A 21,916-nucleotide genomic window follows, 5' to 3' on the forward strand; every position below is an offset into this window, starting at 1 on the left:
TCCAAAAGTGAAATTGACTCACCTGAATTTACTCTTTCGGCTTTGCTTCATTTGTTTTACTTATTGAAAAAATCTCTCTGCATGAGTATTTTGAGCTATTTGGAGGAAAGCATAGCAAAAAGAGATACATATTGTTGCCCTTTGAATGTAACTTTATAATAAGCAATTCCAGGTATAAAATAGGTTGATAAGTCCTGTGGAGGTTGGTGAAATTACTACTATTTTGTAATTCATGACATATTTTGAGAGACAGAGAGAAATGGACAGATCTGGTCTTTCCCTCTGCTTATACGAGCACTGATAAAATCCTGAGGCTTCCACATGCCCGGTGTCTTCTAACCCTAATTACCTTCCAAAGACCCACTTCCTAGACCATTACATTAGAGGTTGGGGCTTCAACACATGAATGTGAGGGAAAAATGAACATTCAGTCCCTAGCAATTCCAAAGGACTGCATTGTTTCTTACCATGAGCAGGCAGTGCAGCAGATCACAAGGTCCGCCCTTCCTCCAGCGAAGCCACGGACATTGGGTGGCAGCAAGCTTCAAGGCCTGGTGCATCAGTAGCTCTGCTGTGAGTGTGAGAGGGAAACATGTTCCCCACGGGGTGGATGGAGGGGAGGACAGTGTGTGTGTTTCTTTCCTAAATGCCAAGTTTCTTTTCTTTTAGTGATGAGTATGATGAAAAAAAAGGAAAGGCATGGGAACTCCGAGTACACAATTACAAAATGTTCCAAGTTACATACAAGAACAGTGATTGTCAACCTTGTTTTCATCTCATGGACATGTAAACTGATGACTAGATTCTGCTGCACACCAAAAATATATTTTTTGCTGATCTGAAAAAGATAGGTACAATTTTGGTGCATTCACATCGAACAATTATTGTGCTGGCTGTTGTCATATTTTAAATTTAATAGTCTAAGGGAAAAGAGGCCAATGCCCAAGACTAAACAGTCAGATATTGCATTTTTTAGAAATTCTTGCAGCACACTGGTTGAAAGTCACTGTTCTATAACATAAATTCTTTGATAAGCTGAAGTATTTCATAGAACAGAAGGTTCAGAAGTTGAATGCATTTGAAGAACACCTCATATTAATTCTCTTTATACTGACTTGATGAGGCACATTGAAGTCTCAGAAGTCTTCTAGGGAAAAAAATTAACTTTTCAACTCAGAGTTTCCTAAGACACTTGATTAAAGAACCATTTTCCCCCCTGTAAAACAGGGTTTGGGAAAAATAATAGTATAAGAGAAATAGTACAAGAGATGATAATAATCTGTAGATGCAGGGAAATTTCATACTTTTGAGCCATAGTCACTAAAAGAAACAGATGAAGAAAATTGAAAGCATTTAATTTGAAATTATAAAATACAAGAAAACATAAATCTGAAACTAGGCATAAAAACAGCATGAAAGGCAATATGTGGGAGAGAGCAAACAAAATTGTTATTGCAGGGATCTAAGGAAGAAATTTGAGATGCACTTCGGGGAGTAAAGAAAAATAGATGAAAATTGGTGAGGGCTGATAATGCACCAACAGGGGACATTTCTTTGAAATTTATTAGAATAATTAAATGCAATTAATTAAGGTTATAAATATAACCTACAGATATATATATATCTGTAAAACATTTATATATATATAACTGTAAAATAAAAGAAAAATTCCCGAGTTTAAAAAAGAAATCTGTGCTGGAAGACTAAAAGTTCTCAAAGTTGTTACAAGCATAACAAATCAACACATGCACACTGAAGCCATCTTTTCAAAATACTTTAATGTCAAGGATAGATGAAAAATTCTGTGAGCATCTAGGAGAAAATAATTACCAAGAATGAGAATTGAGCTGGTCTCAGAATTCTTTTCTGCACCATTAAATATCAAAACTAGGTATAAACATTTAGAGAATCTTTCTTCTTTTCTCCCCTAATTTTATTGATAAAGTTGAAAAGTTAAGTGTATACCTTTACCTAAATTAACCAATGTTAACACTGCCATTTACTTTCTCTCTACATCATTCATATGTCTGTATGTCTCTCTATACAGACGTACATATATATTAGTTGCAGATATCATGTCACTTCACCTTTAAAAACTTTGTATTAGTATGTAGGTCCCATGGATAAGGACACTCTCCTACATTATCATAATGCCATTATTACACCCAAGACACTGCACAGATACAATAATATTGTCTGCTATGCAGTACAGCAGACTCAAATCTTGCTCTTTATTTTTTTGCTTCTTGATACAATAAAGGATTATGCGTTGCATTTGTTCATTGTATCTCATTAACCTCTTCAAGAATTTTTAAAATTGTTGTTCAACTACAGTTGTCCTCATTTTCCCCGCATTGCTCTCCCCTGCCCAGCCCCCCCCCCCCCCATCTAGAAGAGTCAAAACACTTTAATAACTTCCCTTTGTGGACCACATACATTCTTACCTACTTGGACATTTCAGTCCTTCATAATGTTGCTGAAACCCGTTTTCTAGCCTAACCATTTGTTCTCCCTTAAGTCACACTATGCTTCTTGCAGGATGAACACCAGCTATTGCATGATCATGCCTTGCACCTCCCTTCTTGCAGCTTTTGTTTTTACTTTCTTTGAGCAAGATATTTAGGATTTAGCGCAGTGTTGAAAAAATATTTTTGATACATATTTGTTTACTGAAAGTTAAATTGTTTCAATAGTATGGTACTGATTTTTTTCTTGCATCATCTTGTCTTTATATAGAAAAGAAATTTTCAAAAACATTGGGAAGAATATTTTGAACTATTTTTTAACCATTCCTTTTTTCATTAGTTGATTTGGTCACCCATTCATCACAGAACGTTTGCTTGTGTTTGCCACATGGCAAAATTGTGCAAACAACTAACTAGTTCACACTTTATCAAGCTTTGATTATTGTGCATAGAAAACACCAAATGCAAAGTGCTTTATGGACTCAGATAAAAGGACAATTATTTTCTGTAAGATTAATAAGGGAAGGCATCACAGGAAAATGAGAGCACAGGAAACTTTATAATAATGGGTAAGAATAAATGGGAACTATGTGAATGAAATAGTACTTTTTCTGAGCAGAAATAGTACTTTTCTGCTCAGATAATGCCTATTCTTATGAACCTTTTTTACTACAAAAAAGCAAACAATGCTCCTTATATTAAAAACGAGGAATTATTTTCCGTGATGGGCTTTGGAACCTTTTAACCAATAGAATGGAGATCTGTAAATTGTTCATCCATTACCAATATGCTTGAATATAACTAACAAGGCACTAGGTTGGAAATACTATAACTGTGATCTTGATAAATTCAGTGTGGGGTATATTATATTTTGAATAGCAAGACAGTGAGTGACAGAGCTGAGATCTGAGCCCAGGTCTCTCTAGATCTTGAGTCCAGATAATGTAAATTTAATGATTTCAAATTGGAAAAAGAAAGGATAGGGTTAAAAAAGAAGGGAGCAGTGGAAGACAGAAGGAAGAAAAATGAAGAAGGGAGAACATTGAGACAGCATGGGGTTGAGTTTTTGACTGAACAAGATTTGCCCTGGAAATGAAAGTCAGCGACCCACAGGCCTTCCAATTCCTCCTCCTTTTCACTGGCCTGTGCAGTTTAGTCCAGTTTATACTGCAGGGAAATAATAAATACATGTTTTCATCTCAAGGCTGCCTCATTCTTAATTTACCTAAGCAATTTCTTTTTATTACTCTAAGTGGAAAAATGTGTTATTGAAAAAATACTGTAAAATGCCCTGCCTGGTGTGGTTCAGTGGATTGAGTGCCGGCCTGAGACCCAAGGGGTCGCTGGTTTGATTCCCAGTCAGGGCACATGCCTGGGTTGTGGGCCAGGTCCCCAGTAGGGGCCGCATGAGAGGCAACCACAGGTTGATGTTTTTGTCCCTTTCTTTCTCCCTTTCTTCCCCTCTCTAAAAAATAAATATAATCTTTAAAAAATGCTGTAAAAATTAAGCCTAAGTGACATATTTTATATGATGTTTGTAGAAATGGGGACAGGGTTTTAATGGTGAATGCCACATATACGTACCTTTATTTTAAAATCAAAACACCTGCTGGCTTCAGTGGTCTGCTTCCCGCTCTTTACAGCTTCTGGCCACCGGAGGGCTTCCAATCTCTTGTGGCAGGACAGGAAGCAACGTGCCGCCACGTAAACAACACAGGAGGTCTTTCTTTTGTGTTCAGTTTTCACGAGCCATTAATTTAGAGGAAAGGGAAGAATATCTGGTTTTAGTTGAAAACAAGTTTATCATTTTAAAATATCTCTAGCCACTTGTACAAATGAAAGCACACCCGACTGGCAGTAATTTTACTTTATTAATGTCAAAAATTGACCAAGATTTAAATTTTCTTAATGATTTATGTATATGGTTTCTATGTGGTGACAGTTGCATAAAATGTGTTTATTATGTAAAAAGTGAGTGAAATAAATGCAGTTCAATTTAATAAATCAGTATCTCTAATTTTAACCTATGTATTTAAAGTGATATATGCATATTAGCTACTTTATAACTATCAGCATCACATCAATCATGAAGTCATTTCTGATGCACTTTAGAAACATGCTTTGTAGCCCTGGCTGGCGTAGCTCAGTGGATTGAGCGCGGGCTTGCAAACCAGAGTATCGCGGTTCGATTCCCAGTCAGGGTACATGCCTGGGTTGCAGGCCAGTTCTTGGCAGGGAATGCATGAGAGGCAACCACACATTGATGTTTCTCTCCCACTCTTTCTCCTTCCCTTCCCCTCTCTCGAAAAATAAATAAAGAAAATATTTTTTTAAAATAAAAAAAAGAAACATGCTTTGTTTTAAGTTATTAGACACTTTGGCACAAGTACAATCTGAGAAAATATTTTGTTTTCTGTTGTCTTAAAAGCCTATGAGTGTGGGGACTAAATTTATTTTCCTATTTGTTTCAGCAGAGTAGAGACTTCTTTAAATTCCCTCTCTCTGCAGAGACATCTCCTCATCACCCACAGATGCTCTTTAAAGTGTTTTGCTAGAAGTAAAATATGGAGGAGGCAATGCATAAAAGCAAAAAGGAAAAAAGCAAAACTTATATTCTTATTTTTATGTAATTTTAGTAAGCATAATTCTTATATTTTTATGTCTGATCCTGAACAAAATAATGACCCAAGCCTTAAAGAACCTGTGATTTCTCCATTCACTCATTTTGTTCATTCATTCATTCATTCATTCATTCATCACATATGTATTTAATGCCTTCAGTATGTAGTAGTATAGAGTGGGCTGGGGTACAATGGCAAACAGCACAATCTCTGCCCTCATGAAATGTACATTCTAGGTGACACGGAGGGGAGATTCCAACTAAATAAAAAAGACACACCCACATAGGAAAGATATCTATTTATTTGTTATGTTACTAGGTTTTTTAAAAAAGAGTAAGCAAATAATTGAAAGCAAAGAAAACATTTCATTTTTTATGTAGAATAATAATGGGTTGGGGTAGAAGTGGGGATGGCTTTCTTATATGAAAATTTGAAAGAAATCTGGAAGCAGAATTTTGTGCTAAGATTATGTAGGTTGGAAAGATAGGCAATTTGAGCTTCAGGTGGATTCTCCCACAAATGGTGATGCAGTTTGTAACAGATAATAAACTTCAGCCTGGTGCCTTGGGTTAGGGTTCTTCCCTTTACTATCTGTGTGGCTTTTGTACAAGTTATTTAGCTACTTTGCAGTATTCTCTTCTGCAAAGTGGAGATTAAAAATAGTATATACCTCTTGGTGGCATTTTTAGATTAAATGAGTTAATAATACATAAAAAGTAGAAAATTACTTAGAACATTGCCAGCAGCACAAACAATATAAATATTTGCTATTGTCATTAGCATTCAAGCCTGGGCAATAATGAACCTTTAGGGATTTTGTTTCATGATCCTAGCTTGGTGTCATGGCAAAATGGAGAGACCTTCAAACTATGATCATTGCTTTGCTTAAGGGAAGGAAGAAGACACTGGTTTTCTTCTTCTCTCTTTGAAATTTGTGGTGTAGTTTCATCATTTTGTTTTGTTTGTTTGGGTAATTTCGGTTGCAAAAATGAGGATTAGGCACATTAATGGAATTTCTATCAGGGTGGGAGGAATGAGCAGAGCAGAATTCCAAGGGTCAAACACGTTACTCTCCGTACAACGCACCGCATTTCCATGGATGTCCCTTTGTCACGATGGCGAGTTAGCAGAATTTTCAGGTTTTTATCTAAATGGTGAAGTTGCTGTCTCAGTTCTTTTCTTTCTGAAAGTAGAAATCATAGTTTTTCTCTACCACATTTGACTATTATGATGACTGTATTATTTCTGTAAAGCTCCTTGCTAGAATAGTAGAATTAGAGAATTTAAACTGGAAGTGACTTTCAGAACATTTATTCAAAGCACTCATTTCATAATTGAAGGAATTGAAGGCCAGATAGGGTACATTACTCATCCAAGGTAACACAACTAGGTATGACAATAGCTAGCTTCAAAATTGGAGCTTTTGGACACTGTTTAAATATTATTCAGAAGTAATGCTGCTTTCTTTAAAATGTCCTTTGTTGGTCAGTTTTTGCTCCCAAATCTCAGTAGTTTACTCATGTTCTGTGAGGGCTGTTTGTTGGTTGTGCTTGGCTGGGACTGCCCAGGTCAGGGTAGTCCCAGGGTAGCAGGCCTCAGTTCATCTCCATGAATCTTTCCTTCTAGGGCTCAGGCCAAAGGAGCATCTCCTGTCCTGGATATGAAACTCTCATGGTAGAAAGCAGAAGATTGGGGCCAGGGAAGATCAAACTATTCAGACTATTTAAGGCTCTTCTAAATTGTGCCATATGCTGTGTTTGCCCCCACTTCAAAGCAAGTCGCATAGCCACATCTTAAGTCAGTGGGATGGGGAATGATGTTCTACCTATTGGAAGCCATGGCCATGGCCAAAAGAAAATGGTTTATTGACCTCAAGTCTTGTATAAATAAATTCAAACAAAGGGCTCAAAATCCAGTAGGAGAGGCACGATGCATGTGAATATATAGGAGCAACACTGTGGAATGAATTCAGTAAGGGATGTTGGTATATAGTGGGCTACGCAGGACCAAGTGCACTGCCATTACTTAAACAAGGAGATGTTGAGGAGGAGATGCATGAACTGGGCCTTGACTATAGAATTTGCAAATCATATGTGCACAGAATGGCATTTCAGTTGGCACTAACAGTTTGCGCCCATCGCAGAAACAGGGATCAGCATGGTGCAGTCAAGAAATTACAGATGAGTGTTTATACCATGAGGATGGGTGCCACAGAGAGCTGTGTTAAGGCATCTGAACTCTAGGTAATGAAAGAACTTTAAATAGAATAGTGGGCTTCGATTTATATCTTAAAAGCCTCCTCTGGTGACTGTGGAAGGCCAATGTGAAGTAGAGACAGAGAAGGCAGCGTATGAGCTCACTGCAACAGTCCAGGAGAAAGAAACTTAGGGCTCCCCCCACAAGGGGGCGGCAGTGGAAGTGCGCATGGTAGAACCCGAGCTTCGTCAGAAATGAGATGTCAGGAAGAGAGGGGAACTGATGGTGACCCCCAAATCTCTCTGGCTTTCCTGTGTGGGTTTCAGGAAGGCAGTGTTACTCACTGAGATAGAGTATTTAAGCTGAGAGGAAACTTGAGGCATAAGATAATATGAATTAACATTTGGACTTGGTCCCTTTGAGGCAGGTGCCTGCAGGGATGTAGAAGGCCAGAGTGAGGGCTGCACTGCAGAGACCGGGGAGTCATCCCACATTCACGACAGTTACTGGAAGCTAAATGTCTGTGATACAACCAGTAACAGTTGTGAGAACTGAAATCATTATATGATTTCCCAGGTCAGAACCAATATGGACGGAGCAGAGGAAGCAGAGAAGCCTGAGAAGTAGTAAGAAGACAAGTGGAGTCACGGTATTAGATGCAGCCAGTTTCAGGGAGGGAGTGTTCAGCCTGTTTCCTTTGAAAAGGTGTCGGTGGCAGAAACACACTTGATCTGTTACTTATCATCATCTTATTATGAAATAGTAGCAGTAAGTTGACCTGCTTCTAGAGCTGTGATGGGTGCCTTATGAGAGCTACTGAAACGTACGTGCTATGTGGCAAGTAGGGAGCCATTGGGTGGAGGAATTTAGAGTGTGGGATTCAGAGTCTCGTTGCCTGGGTTTGAATCATAGAGCTAATATTTACCTGCTTTGTATCCAGGGACAAATGACTTCATTTCTCTATACACTTTAGTTTCCCCTCTGTAAAATGACAAAAATAATATCCATATCCCATAGGGTTGTTGTGAGGATTAAAGAAAATATTACATAAAAAACCACTTAGCACAGTGCTCGCTAAAGGCCAGGGCTCAATAAAAATCCAACTGCTTTTATTATTATTGCATAAACAGAGCTACCTTTTGTAAAGAAAGTTAGAGGTGTTGGCCCATTTTGCACTGGAGCATGTGCTTTGAACTGTTTTTTTCTGGGAGTAGTGATGGATCATGCTGAGTATTCACAGTTGTTCAGGTGGTTCACCCCCAAACTAATAATAAGAGTTATCAGGAAGGTGGTTGGCCAGCCTTCTAAGTATAAGCAGGATCTCAGGGATGGTTTGTCTTTATGTGATGTGTTTACCTGAACATGACCTGAACTGTGTTTGCACTGAGCGATAACAAATGAAACTAATTCTATACAGAGCCTGCTTTGCATACCCTTCATCTAATACCTGTCTGAAATAAAAAGCAGGAGAGTACCTTATATTATGGGTCCTCATTCAATATGAAGAAATTTCCAAGAGTGAGAGCTATCTGCTTTTGGAAATGCAAATGAATAATGAGCAAATTACCAATAGGTGCCTTGCATGCATTAACAACAAAAAAATGTAGGAGACAATGTTCAGCTAAGAATTACCTTAAAAAAATTAATTACCTTCTACACAAAAAAATCCCTTGTATTTTTATAGGAAGATAAAGACTGATTCCAAGGTATTTTAATCACGGTGCATTACATTTCTCAGTGACATTCTTGTTCACTCTGTTCAACACATCTGCTATTTACCGAAATTGGGTGGGGAGGAGAGGAATTTAAGGAAGCCTTCCTGAGAATTCAGAGAGAATTTTTAGAGGGAGGAGAAAAATGGCATGCAGAAAGTTTTGAGATCTAAGATGCCTACCAAGAAATTAGCAAATTATTATTTTCTTTAAAAAACAGAAAAGAGGAAATAAATGGTTAAAGGTTTCTGCTGTTTCTGCTGACGTTCCTATGACACCCTCAGTGGCTAGATGTGGAGCTCCTCTTGGCCTCCAGGCTTGTTTTTCTCATCAGTACAGGGAAGACTTAGACTAAATTATTTCGAACTTTCTGGTCGTTCCCATATCATATTCTATTTTCCGTATCTTTTTCTTGATTTGTCAAGGTAGTAGAATTCACAAAGTCTCTTTAATGTAATATTGCTATTTCTGGAGAATTAAAAAAATATGAAGTTTCTAAGAAGAGTGTCAAACTGCATGAGAACAGAAACCTGAGTCTACTTCATTGGTGAATAGCTAATTTCAGTGGGAATTCTTTCTCATGTTTAGCAGATGGGTCATTTCACTTGATGAGTTATTATTTCTTTGGTGCATGTGTCTACTTCTACAAAAGGTTTCAGGCTGGCTTACAGTGCTGAAATGATATAAAATAAAGCTAAACAGCAACAACAAAAAGACAAATCCAATGGAAAAGAACAAAGAAATAGATCTTGCTGAGCCTGTAAGGGGAGATAATTGTCACAGTTTAGAAGTCAGCTTATCTGGGAGGATCTCTGGCAGATAAGGCAAAAAGGCAAACAGTGCTTCTTACTGGCTTGTGTCAGAAGAGATGCATTCTGATTTCAAGCATGAAGTTCAAAGAGGTACCAGTTCATGTGGGTCTTTATATAGACACTATCAAGTATCATGACACACAGTGTGGACATTGTCTCAGGTGGTTCATTCTCAAATAGCCTTTCTAAGAAAGCTACAAGTATTATGTACATGTTCTTATTTTAAAGTACTTTCATCACATTTGGTTTGAAAATAGAAAAATACTCACAGATCTGCCAGTGTAACACAACTATTTTCATGTTGGCAAATTTAATCATCTTTGTCCTTATGCAATTATTGTTTTTGTAAGGAACCTCACAGCTGGTTTCCTTTAGTGGTAAATGACCCCAGGACATGTGAGCTGCCAGATGGACCCTCAGGTTTACACTTATATTATTCTCTTCATTTTGTATCTGACTTATTTCACTTAACACAATATGTTTTTTCTTGTTACTCCATGGTTTTAATGATTATATTTTTAACTCTATTTTCAGATTTATTGCAATATAACAGTCAATGCTATACAAATGCTGCAGTAAACACCTTTATACATACGGCTTCTCCTAGATGAACTTTGTTTAGCTTTCCATAAAATGATTTTGTTGAATTTTATGTTGGAAAAGAGCCCACATTAACGCACATTGTAAGAACCAGCCCTTAGAAGTGCGGTGGTATGGTTGCTATCAAGAATGTTGATGATGATATTGCTTACTGCATTTTCTGTTTTCTTTCTGAGGAACTATGTGAGAAATTTCTCAATTCAGTACCAGGAATAGTGTTTTCTTTTTTGTTTGTTTGTTTCTGTTTCTACTTTTGTTTTGAGTTACAGTTTGCTAATATTTGTCTTCAGGGAATCAGGTAACTGAATTTTTTTCCCTTTTGGCTATGCGCTCCAGAAGTGCAGAGGACCACATCTTTGGCCCCCACCTACCGAACATGAATTGGAGCTAAAGAATACCTCACCTAAAAAAAAGCGCACCAGCCTCGTTCCCGGATCATCGTCCTCTCCTTTCCTTTTTGTCCTATTGCCTTCATTCATTTATTTAAATTTACAAAAAAAAGTTTATAATTTATGCAAGTCTCTGGATTTTTTGGAGCCAAGCAGGGAAATAACTAAAATAAATGTATGCAAATATTTGGTATATTTCCTTGGGGTAAGTTTTGAAAGGTAGAAGCACTGGCGTTCATGTCGCAGTGAACCATAACCTAGAGGAAGATTTTTCTGTAGGAAACTGAGCTAATATAATCCAAGTATGTAAATTCCTGGTGATTTATTTCAAATCTAATACTGAATGAGAAGTTAGAGTCCTGAGAGGAATAAAGAGTCAAATTGTTTCTCAGGGACTTTCTCTGCAATATCATGCTGCAAAGGCCACTTTTGTGTGATACTGTGGTAGACATTTTTAAATTGAATTATCTGACAAAATACCAATGTGCAGTTATGTATTGTGAATTACAAATATACTCATCTTTAGATATCATACATAAATGGTAAAGTTGAAATTCTATTCTGAAAATTTAAGAGCCAGCTTTCATAGGGTATTGGTCTATTTTTATAATCATGCCCAGGGGTAACCAACCTGTTGGCATCTCCGTGCCACTCTGGAAGAAGAAGAGTTGTCTTGGACCACACATTAAATACAATGCAACATGTAATCACACAAAAAATCTCATAATGTGTTAAGAAAATTTATGATTTTGTGTTGGTGCTGCATTCAAAGTCAGTCTGGGCTGCATGAGGCCCACGGGCCAGAGGTTAGGCACCCCTGATGGACCACAGGGGTCTTGAGGATAAGACCAACATTTCCCTACAAAATATCATCACTGTATGGAAAAACATATGGTTGAGACTCATGATTTCTATGCTATATCATATATGGAAGAGGTAGTTTATTTCTGTGTGTAGAGTTTGACTGTCGTCTTTCACTAGAAAGGCATCTCAGCTGGTCTCCTAGATCAGTAACTATCCCGGACAACCTCAGGATAGGAGAGCTGGCAGATGTGTCCTCAAAGAGCTAAGGAACTTTTCTGAGTCACTTGACATAGACATTCTTTTAATAGGTCTTCACTTAACTTAGCCTGCGAGTTTAACAGTCCAACTCACTGACCTATGTCCACAGCATACTGACTGTGCCTAGCTGGCGGCAGGAGCCCTAGCGGATTTACTATTTGAGTTGTATGCATGAAAAAGAGTTCTGTTTGTTCCCTTTGGTTTCAGTGGAATTTTTTTTTCACCCAGAAAAGGAGAGGGCAACTTTTCTACCTGACAGACTTTAATATTTTAAGACAAATGTACTTTCTTCTTTGCAAACTACATACCGGCATCCTGTTTCATTTGCTGTAGAACAAAATGCAGTTTGAAATGTATGTGTCCTGAACTTCATTTTAATGGGGGATAGGATATAATAATTCAATTAAACATTATTTACATAGTGGTGTAGACCCAGCTTAACACGATTTCTGAGGCAATGGCTTGGGAGGAGTTAGCATGATTATTTTTGGAACAGTTCTTAAAAGTAAGAACAAAGCTTCCACAGAGAAGCCAAATACACAGGAGTTTATAAATGCAGGAATTCTCTCATACAGAATTAATAGCATTTTCTTCACTTCATATGTTTGGGTGTCCCTATGCTTTGTAGCCATTATTGTGCAAAGAGTGGACAATTTTACTTTGGAAGTGGCTCTCTTTTGCTGATAATGCTGTTTGATAACACTGATATTCTAATATAGTACTCACACATCGGACATTCAGATATATTCATCATGCTTTGTGAATAATGACACTCAAACTATCCTGGTGGGGGTATATAGATAAGATCATTATTCTCATTCTCTAGATAAGGAAACTGAAATGGAATTCCTTGCCTAAGGTCAAAGAACAAATCACTGGCAGAATAAGATTAGGGCAGTGAGTTCTTGATTTTCAATCTTTTGCTCAATCATCTAAGTCTTACTGTTTCACTCAGTATGGGAACAGATTATGATCTGTCAGTAGGAATAAGCCTATGCCCAAATGATGCCAGAGGACCAGCTGAAAGATGAAAACCAGCTCAGTCAACCATTTGTTTATCTCTAAAATGTCAAAGTCCTTGTACTGATATTTTTCTCTGAGTTTAGTAGGTTGTCTTAGTGTGCTCCAGACACACATGCTCTAACTTCATGAATTGTATTCAAAATGTAATTTCTGGAAGTTCTGCCTTTTAAAAATCCTAACTTTGGAATATCATGGATCTCCTAATGATGTCATATGTTCTGAATAACATGTCAGTGCTGTGGCGAAGTGGGGACAGGACTCTGAAACTGCATGTGATGAAATCTCGCAGCACTCCTTTGCACAGCAGCAGACGAACCTGTTTCTACCATGAGAGACAGCACAAAATAAGATCTCTCCACTAGGAGAAAGTTGGGCTCCTAGGGTAGTCGTCGACTGTTTGAAAAACACTTGGGCCTCCAAATAGCACTGAAATCACAAGGCTCTATTTCCTGGGAGTCACTTGAATTCCCTGGAATTAGTTACTCTGGATGTGAAACTGGCCAAATAATCAGGTGACTTGTATCAGTGTCCCAATAGACGCTATGAGCAGAAATAGATGAATTCTTTCCATATTCAACAAACCTTTATTGAATTCCTAGTACATGCTTACCTACAGCTATGTAACACATCCTAATTTTTGAACATGTTCTGGTAGATTAATCATGTGATGGGTGAAACATTTTTCCCTAGGCCAAACAGCATAAATGAGAGTCAAGATGTAAGTTCAGGATGCCTGGCCTTTCAGCTCAGTCCATTCAATCATGATACTGAGTTTTTTGATGGATGATTCCATTACATTTTATAGTTAGCCTTATGTATTTTTGCAGTGGAAATACTAAAATGCTTAACTAATTTGAACTCGCAGTAATGCTCAGTAAGAATGACACAAGTATTATCATTCACTTCTGGTGTATAGAACTTGCAGTAGATTTGGTTCAATATTAAAGATTACAGTGACCCAGAAAAGGAATAGAAAATTTATTTCTTCCTAGTTCTGAGACCCTCTGAATTCAATCTTTATTCAGAATGTCAATGCAAATGTGTGGACTCACAACTAGCAAATTAAAACCCCTTTTATAAATCAATCATATATTTTGGATTTGATTATTCAGGAATACAATATTAATACTGCCTTCATCCTGACTATAATGTATTGAATTTCCTTGATGTAGCTTCTATGATCTAATTTTTAAATATATATCTTTCAATCTTGTTTAGATTGAAAACTTGAATGAACCACATAAAAATACCCTTGATGTCAGCAAGAGATGGAGCAGTTATTTCTGTGTTATGTTGCAAAAAAATAAATTGGATATAAACATGAACGACTATACTCTAATAGTATTTATGTCCTTGGGCTAAGTTTGTTTTTCTCCCTTTAAAAAATAAAATCCCAGGGATTCTTGTCCTGAAAGTATTTGTATAATTACCTATTTAATTTTATAGCTGACATTCCAGACGCTTATATTTTTCACTGAAAATCCAAGAGTTAGTGACATTGTTCATTCATGTAGCAGATGTTTATGTTAATCATTACTCTGTGCCAAGCTCTAAATGGGTACTGGACTAAGACAGCAGAAACTTTGCTCTACATGAGCTACCTTTACTGAGATAAATAGCACACAGGATATTATAAATATGTAAATATCCTTAAACAGGGTCAGGGCAGGGTATATTCCCTAAAGTGGGTGGGGAAGGCTGAAACTGAGACTAGAAGGAAGGAGTTGGTTATTAGCAGATTCACAGGAAAAGCTTTCCAGTGGTATTCAAGGTTCTGGGGTGAGAATAAAGTATTGTGAAAGGGCTAAAAAAGAAATGGGAATGTAAAAAGGGCAACCAACGGCCATTAGAAATGTTGGAACACTAAGATGGAAACATTCGGAAATATGAAAATTTCTAACAGCCTGCTCTTTTGTTTTAATGAGGCAGAAATAGAAGCTCAGTGTGATTGACATGTTTTGGTCATATACTAGTTAAATTGTAACCTGGCACTCCTTTCTCCTCATCTTTATCCTTTTCAATTAAACACAATTACTTTTATTGTGCTTGACAACTCTAGATGCATTACATAGTACCGGTTTTTGCAACTAAGAGTTTAAGCCTTTACCTGCAAATAGTTGGCAAATATTTATTTAGGCTTTCTTTATAATTGGTATCAATCAGTGACTTTCATCCCTTATGAAGAAAATCCCAAGGAGTCCTTTAACCCTTCGGTCATCTATTGACTTTAGTCTCTAGCTTGGACATCATTAGGGCTTTTGTGGTGCCTAAAAGAAATTTCTAAGTTTATGTTTCATTTCTATGTAGTCCATTTGGAACCAGACATTGTTCATCTTGTTTATATGGGGGAATTTTTTTTGTTGCTTTTCATCATTTCCAATTATAGACCTATTGGCTAGCTAGACGTCTCAGCCATAATTTGTGTATTTTTCTTTTTGATAAATGACAAAGTTTGAATTTTCAGGGCAGTGATTTATATAAACTGCAGACATACTTTGTATTTACCTGCTTTTCTACTTCTAATATTTTATTACTTTGTGGAGCAATGAACTGGGACTAATATTGTTTAGAGCTTTTGTTGATATTTTGCTAGCCTTTTAATCTATATATAAGAATCTGTTAAGAATTCAACTCTATATCTTAAGAAAACCCTTTTACTTGGTAATGATTATACAGGCCAATTAACACTGTCCCAGAGTCACAGCCAGTGGGAATGCTACCTTGACAAATCAGAGAGCACAAGGACACTTTCCACACACCTAAAAAATTGTAATTTAAAGAACTGACATTGCTTTTGGAGGGGCTAAATATACTCTTTCCTTCTGTATTTTAATATAAAAAACTGAAAGTAAAATATTTTTTCTATATGTGGATAACAGGACTTTTTTTTCAGTTTTAGTGAGGTATAATTGACAAAGTTGTAAGACAATTAAAGTGTACAGTATGATTTGGTATATGTATATATTGCAAAAGGGTTCCACATTGAGTTAAGTAACACATTCATTACATCACATATTTATCTTTTTGTGAGAATGTTTATTATTAATCTTACAGCTGAAAGTTGGCCCCCTTTTACCAACCTCTCCCAGTTCTTAGTGCTCCCCGGCCCCTGGAAACTACCTTTCTACTCACTGTTTCTCTAAGTTCATTTCCTTTAAAAATTACTTATGTAAGTGATACTATGAAGCATTTGCCTTTCTCTGTTTGGTTTATTTCACTTTGCACAATGCCCTCCAGTTTCATTCATGTATTTGCAAGACAAGATTTCCTTCTTTTTAAGGACTGAATAATTTCCATTATAGAAATATATAACATTTGCCTTAATAACTTTGAAAACTGAAGTAATTCAGCATGTGTCATTTGCAGCCCAAGGGCCCACCCAAAAAAGGGGAGAAAAAAGAGGTTTGGCGAAAAGGGGGGATGTTGGTTGGGGTGTGAGGCCGTGCTGGTTTTTTTTGGAGAGACCATCCCAATGCCTGGAGGGCGCGAAGCAAAATGCAGTTCTTTGGGGACTTGATTTTCCATTTGTCTATGAACTAAACAACCATTTAAAAAATTGTTATGTATTGCAGTTGTCCCATTTTTTCCTCTTGGCCCTCCTCTGCCCTGCCCATCCTCTGCTCGCACACTGTTGTCCATGTCCATGGTCATTCATACATGTTCTTGGACTAGACCTTTCTCCTTATCTCCACTGTTATCCCCCCACCTTCTCTGGCCACTATCAGTCTGTCCCATGTACCCATGTCTGTGGGTTTATTCTGCTTAATAGTTTATTTTGTTCATTAGATTCCTCTTATAAGTGAGATCATATGCTATTTATCTTTCACCAACTGGCTTATGTCACTTAGGATAGTATTCTCCACTCCCATCTTCCCTAAGGACGGCCATTTTTTTATATTTTAAAAGTTGATTTATGACACACATAATAAAAGTGTACAACTCATGAAAGTTTATACACGCACAACGTGAATATACTCATGTAACCTGAACCCAGGCAAGAAACAGATGGTTACCAACATACCAGTTTAACTCGTAATGTCAATAGTTTTGCTTGTTTTTACATCTGTAAATAATGGAACCATAATGGATGTTTGTGGGATTCATTCATGTTATTGTGTGTATGCCTAGTTTGTTTATTTACATATCTTTATAGTATTCCACTGGACAAATATAGAACAATTTATTAGTCCATTCTCTAGTTGATGGACATGCAGATTGTTTCCAGATTTAGGCCTTACAAAAAATGCCACTAAAAGCTGTCTCATATATGTGTTTTGGTGAATATATTGTACATTTCTATTTATTATATTCTTTTTTTAAAAGATTTTATTTGTTTATCTTTAGAGAGGAAGGGAAGGAGAGAGGGAGAGAAACATCAATGTATGGTTGCCTTCATGTGTCCCCTGCTGGGAACTGGCCTGCAGGGAACTGGCTTGCAACCCAGGCATGTGCCTTGACTGGGAATCGAACCCGATTGTCTGGTTTGCAGGCCCGCACTTAATCCACTGAGCTACACCAGCCAGAGCTATTTATTATAATATTCTTTGACAAAGTAGTTTTCCAAAGGGGTTGTAAAAATTACAGTTTTCAACAGTTCTGTAGAGGGAGAGTATACTATTTATTCTGCTTGCTTGTTAACACTTGATATTGTCTTTTTTATTATAGCTATTCTGGTATACGGCAATGATTTTTTGAGGAAAGTATCTTCATAGCCACTGGCATGCCCTTGGTGAACCTCTGTGCTGGGACTGAGATGTCTTTTCAGTTTCTTTCCTTTCATGAGAGCATTGCTCCAACATGACTGATGGTTGAAGCATAAGTTTCTCCATTTAGCAAGGAATTCTGAGTATCTGCGTTCCAGATAAATGTTACTTAGTACTTGCCAATATGTTTGTTAAGTGAAAGACTAGGCATGAACAGCTTCAGTAAATATTTGGAATGCAAGTGCAAAAAAACCCCCTCATTTAAACAAATTTAAAGCAAAAACATAATTAATTGGCTCTTGTAGCTGACAAAACAGACTTGGCTGGCCCCAGGGGTCAAGCTTCATTTTTTCTATCAAGACTCTGTCATTCCACTGAGCAGCCTTTTTTCTTAGGCAACCTTTGTTTTTCTTTCCCTGAAATGTAAGACATTTTCTAGTAGCTCCAAACTCCCAGAAGTTAGACAGAAATAAAACCAAAACAACAAAGGAATCCATTTCTTCCTGTATTTCTAGAGCTCTCCAAGTCCTAGAATTCAGTCTTCTTGGCCCTGACTGTGCCTTCTGTGGCTCAGGGTTGGTACCAGGTACCTTTGAACCATATGCTCTTGGAGGAGCAATAATTCTTCAAGAAATATAGGGGTGTCATTACCAGGAGAGACAAGGAAAATGGTTAGTGGCAAGGAAAGCAACAGGATGTCCACTACAAGTCGGGAGACTTAAAAAAGGGCAAGGGGTCTATTCTTCTAGATGCGATAGAATGTACTCTTGGATTAAGTGAAACTGCTGGAAAATTGTACACCTAGAATCCAGTGTTATAGGCCCTGTGGTGCTGCTCTTATTGAAATGTTCCAGGACATTCTGTTATCAGCCTGCATTGAGAGAGTGTGTAATGAATGGCTCTGCAGAATTTCTTATGTTATTGTAAAATACCACGGAGAACACTGTTTAGTCTATTTCACTGTCCATGTTATAGGACTTAATGGGGGAAAATTCTTCCTGCTCTTTGTACCAAGAAGACTTGAATTGTTTTCTTTCTTGCTTGCTTCCTTCATTTCCTTCCTTCCTTTCTTCCTTCCTTCCTTCCTTCCTTCCTTCCTTCCTCCCTTCCTCCCTTCCTCCCTCCCTCCCTCCCTCCCTCCCTCCCTCCTTCCTTCCTTCCTTCCTTCCTTCCTTCCTTCCAGAATTAAATGACAAAGTTTTATTTAAGGATCTTAAGATAGTATTCTAAAAAAAGTTGAGAGTTTTTACAAGTAAAAAGTACATTCTTGAGGAAAATTGGTCCTGCATTCTTAACTTCTGCACTGGTCTGAGATGGTGATCTTGTAGATGTCAGGCCATCTGGATACTTGAACATTCTCTCCTAAGTTCTTAAGAGACTTATCTAGAAAAATTGTGTGTGTATTTATATATAAGTACATAGATACATATTATATATGTATCTATGTACATATAGACATATGTATATTTTACAGTACATATATACTGATGTACACACTGAAAGTTTTGAAAGTTTAAGTCCTCGGGCTCATTAAAGTAAAATAAAGTCTATTTCTCATGTTTCAGCCCATTCTGATTAAAGTAATTTTGTTAGCTTGGCTCTGATCATTCCATTTTGTTCCTTCACTCTTTCCTTATCCCCCTTTCACATTATTTTTATTGGTTATGCTGTTACATTTGTCCCAATTTTTCCTTCTCTGTTCCTCTCCATTCAGCATCCCTCACTTCCTCCAGCGACCTCCCCTCCTTTGTTCACGTCCATGGATTGTGCATATGAGTTCTCTGGCTTCTCCATTTCTTATACTTGCTCTAAACATCTCCCTGCCTATTGTGTACCTGCCAATGTGCACTTCTTAATCCCTCCAACTTCCCCCCCGTTCCCTCATGTCTCCTTCCCCACTGGGCATCATATCTGTGATGCTGGGTTTTTAGATTCAGTTGTTGATAGTTTTGTATTTATTGCCATTTTAATGTTCATAATTTTGAGTTTCTTTTTCTTAAATAAGTTCCTTTAACATTTCATATAAAAGGGCTTGGTGATGATGAACTTTTTTAGCTTTATCTTGTCTGGGAAACACTTTATCTGCCTTTCCATTCTAAACAATAGCTTTGCTGGACAGAGTAATCTGTGTTGTTGGTCCTTGTTTTTCACCATTTTGAATACTTCTTGCCAATCCCTTTAAGCCTGCAAAGTTACTTTTGAGAAATTAGCTGACATTCTTATGGGGACCCTTTGTAGGTTATTATCTGCTTTTCTCATGTTGCTTTTAAAATTCTCTCTTTTGAAAAAATTTTTCTTTTCTTAAAATTTAATCTTTATTTTTTTCATTACCATTTAGTCCCCTTGCTTTTAACCATTGGCATTTTAATTATGATGTGTCTTGGTGTGGTGAAGAAGAATTGAACTTTTTATAAACATATTTTGGGATTTTATTTATAAACACTATGCTTTCTGAAACTGATATTTCCACTTTGCATTGATAGAGTGATAAAATCAATATTATACTATACTATACTTCAATACATAGTTTTTTAGTGCTAATGTACCTCTTTTGTTTTATCTTATATTTCATTTAAATTACGATTTCATAACTTTTTTCTATTCTGCTATATGGTCCTTGTAAATTTCATGAAGTCTCTTCTGAAGCAAAGTTGAGAAATAAGTAAAATTTGTAAAAATTTGATTCCATGCATTGAAACTACCACCACAAAATAAGCAAATCTTCTTAGCTTTGGCAAGAAGTTTATTAACAGGACTTACTTTGGGCTCCAGTTTTAGACGGAAGCACTGTGAAACACTACAGAATCAGAAGACTGGACGAAGGGGGCTTTTTCCTCACTCGGAGAAGAACCTTTTCAACACTGAATGAGTTTGTGAGCCACTATTCAAAGACAAGCGACGGCCTGTGTATCAAACTGGGAAAACCATGCTTAAAGGTGAAAAACTTTCAAGCTGTGTTCATTTATTTTTGAAGTTTACATTTTCCCTTCAGATATTGGGTATTTTTCATGTGATATGTCAATTCGGGGGATAAAAAGTCATTTGATTACCTAAGGCAGGGAGAGGCAGACTGTGGTCACGTGCTGATACTGTTCCCCACTTACTTTTGTAAGTTTTATTGGAACATAGACAGGCTCATTCATTTACAAGTTGTCTTTGCTTTTTTACTGTATTAGCAGAGTTTAGTAGATGCCGTAGAGTCTGTATGGCCCACAAAGCCTATAATACTTACCATCTCATTCAGAAAAAGTTTGCTAACCCTTAACCTAAGGTAGTCACTGAAGGCAGAAAATATTCATTCCTTTGCACTAAGAAATTAATACAGTATCCTGCCACTGGAGCAGTTAATGATATGGTGGGAGGGAAAAAGTGCCAGAATATAATTCTTACTTAGATCTGTATTCAAGAATATTAATGTGAAATTATTTGATTAATTATCTGGTTGAGTTGTCTGCATATAGACGTCATTTAACTAATTGTTCTAACAGTTTGATCTTTTGACCTGGCCTGTCTGGTGGAAGAAGACAATATTTTTAGAGAGTATCCACATCCATCATTATTTAATTGTTCGTTTGTTTTACCTAAATGTATTTAAAATTACACAATGGTCATGTACTGTAGTGGAGCAAGCCCTCAGCTCCTCCAGAGTCCAGGTCTCATATACAGTAGCAGGGCAGCCAGCACTGTGGTTTACACCTGAAGGATGGATGGAAGCTTCATGGTGACGCCTGATCAGAATTTTATGGACAAGTAGAAGCTGAAGAATGTTACCTAGTACGTATAGAATACAGTGAGTTAAATTCTGCCAAGTTAATAGGCAATTTTCTTGTAAGAATGTACATGTTAGTACAGAAATTACCCCATAAGAGTATCTAAGCTCATAATAAGACATAGCTTAAAGAGATACGGCTTATATTTTATTTTTTTAAATACAAGCTTATATACCAAGCCTGCATAATACTCAGTTTAACCAATATTGTTAAATCCAAGGGAAAAAAGGGTTTACAAAAAAGAATAGGCAACCTTCTCTGTGCTCAAGAGGATGATGACTTGGTAGAGGACACAAGATACATTTTCAATGGTAGATGGTAAACTCGACTATGGACTCTAGGAGAGCAGTGGCCTTGTCTTTTTGGTAACAGAATGGAACCTAGTTTGTGCTTGAAATATTTATTTATTTATACATATTTTTAGATTTTATTTATTTATGTTTAGAGGGGAAGGAAAGGAGAGAGGGAGAGAAATATCAATGTATGGTTGCCTCTCATGTGTCCCCTGCTAGGAACTGGCCTGCAACCCAGGCATGTGCCCTGACTGGGAATCAATCCATGAT

General features: G+C 37.1%; 1 protein-coding gene across 1 annotated transcript in view; it reads left to right on the forward strand.

Moving 5' to 3' along the window:
• The window catches only part of FRK (fyn related Src family tyrosine kinase), a 94,088-nt gene that overhangs the window by 53,383 nt on the left and 18,789 nt on the right, over positions 1 to 21,916 (forward strand). The window contains exon 3 of the mRNA XM_037158126.2: positions 20,356 to 20,519. Coding sequence (XP_037014021.2) covers positions 20,356 to 20,519 — 164 coding nt within the window. The remainder of the gene's footprint in view (positions 1 to 20,355; positions 20,520 to 21,916) is intronic.

Source organism: Artibeus jamaicensis, unplaced genomic scaffold (genome assembly GCF_021234435.1).
Source record: "Artibeus jamaicensis isolate MK-2021 breed Jamaican fruit bat unplaced genomic scaffold, CSHL_Jam_final contig_387, whole genome shotgun sequence".
NCBI lineage: Eukaryota > Metazoa > Chordata > Mammalia > Chiroptera > Phyllostomidae > Artibeus > Artibeus jamaicensis.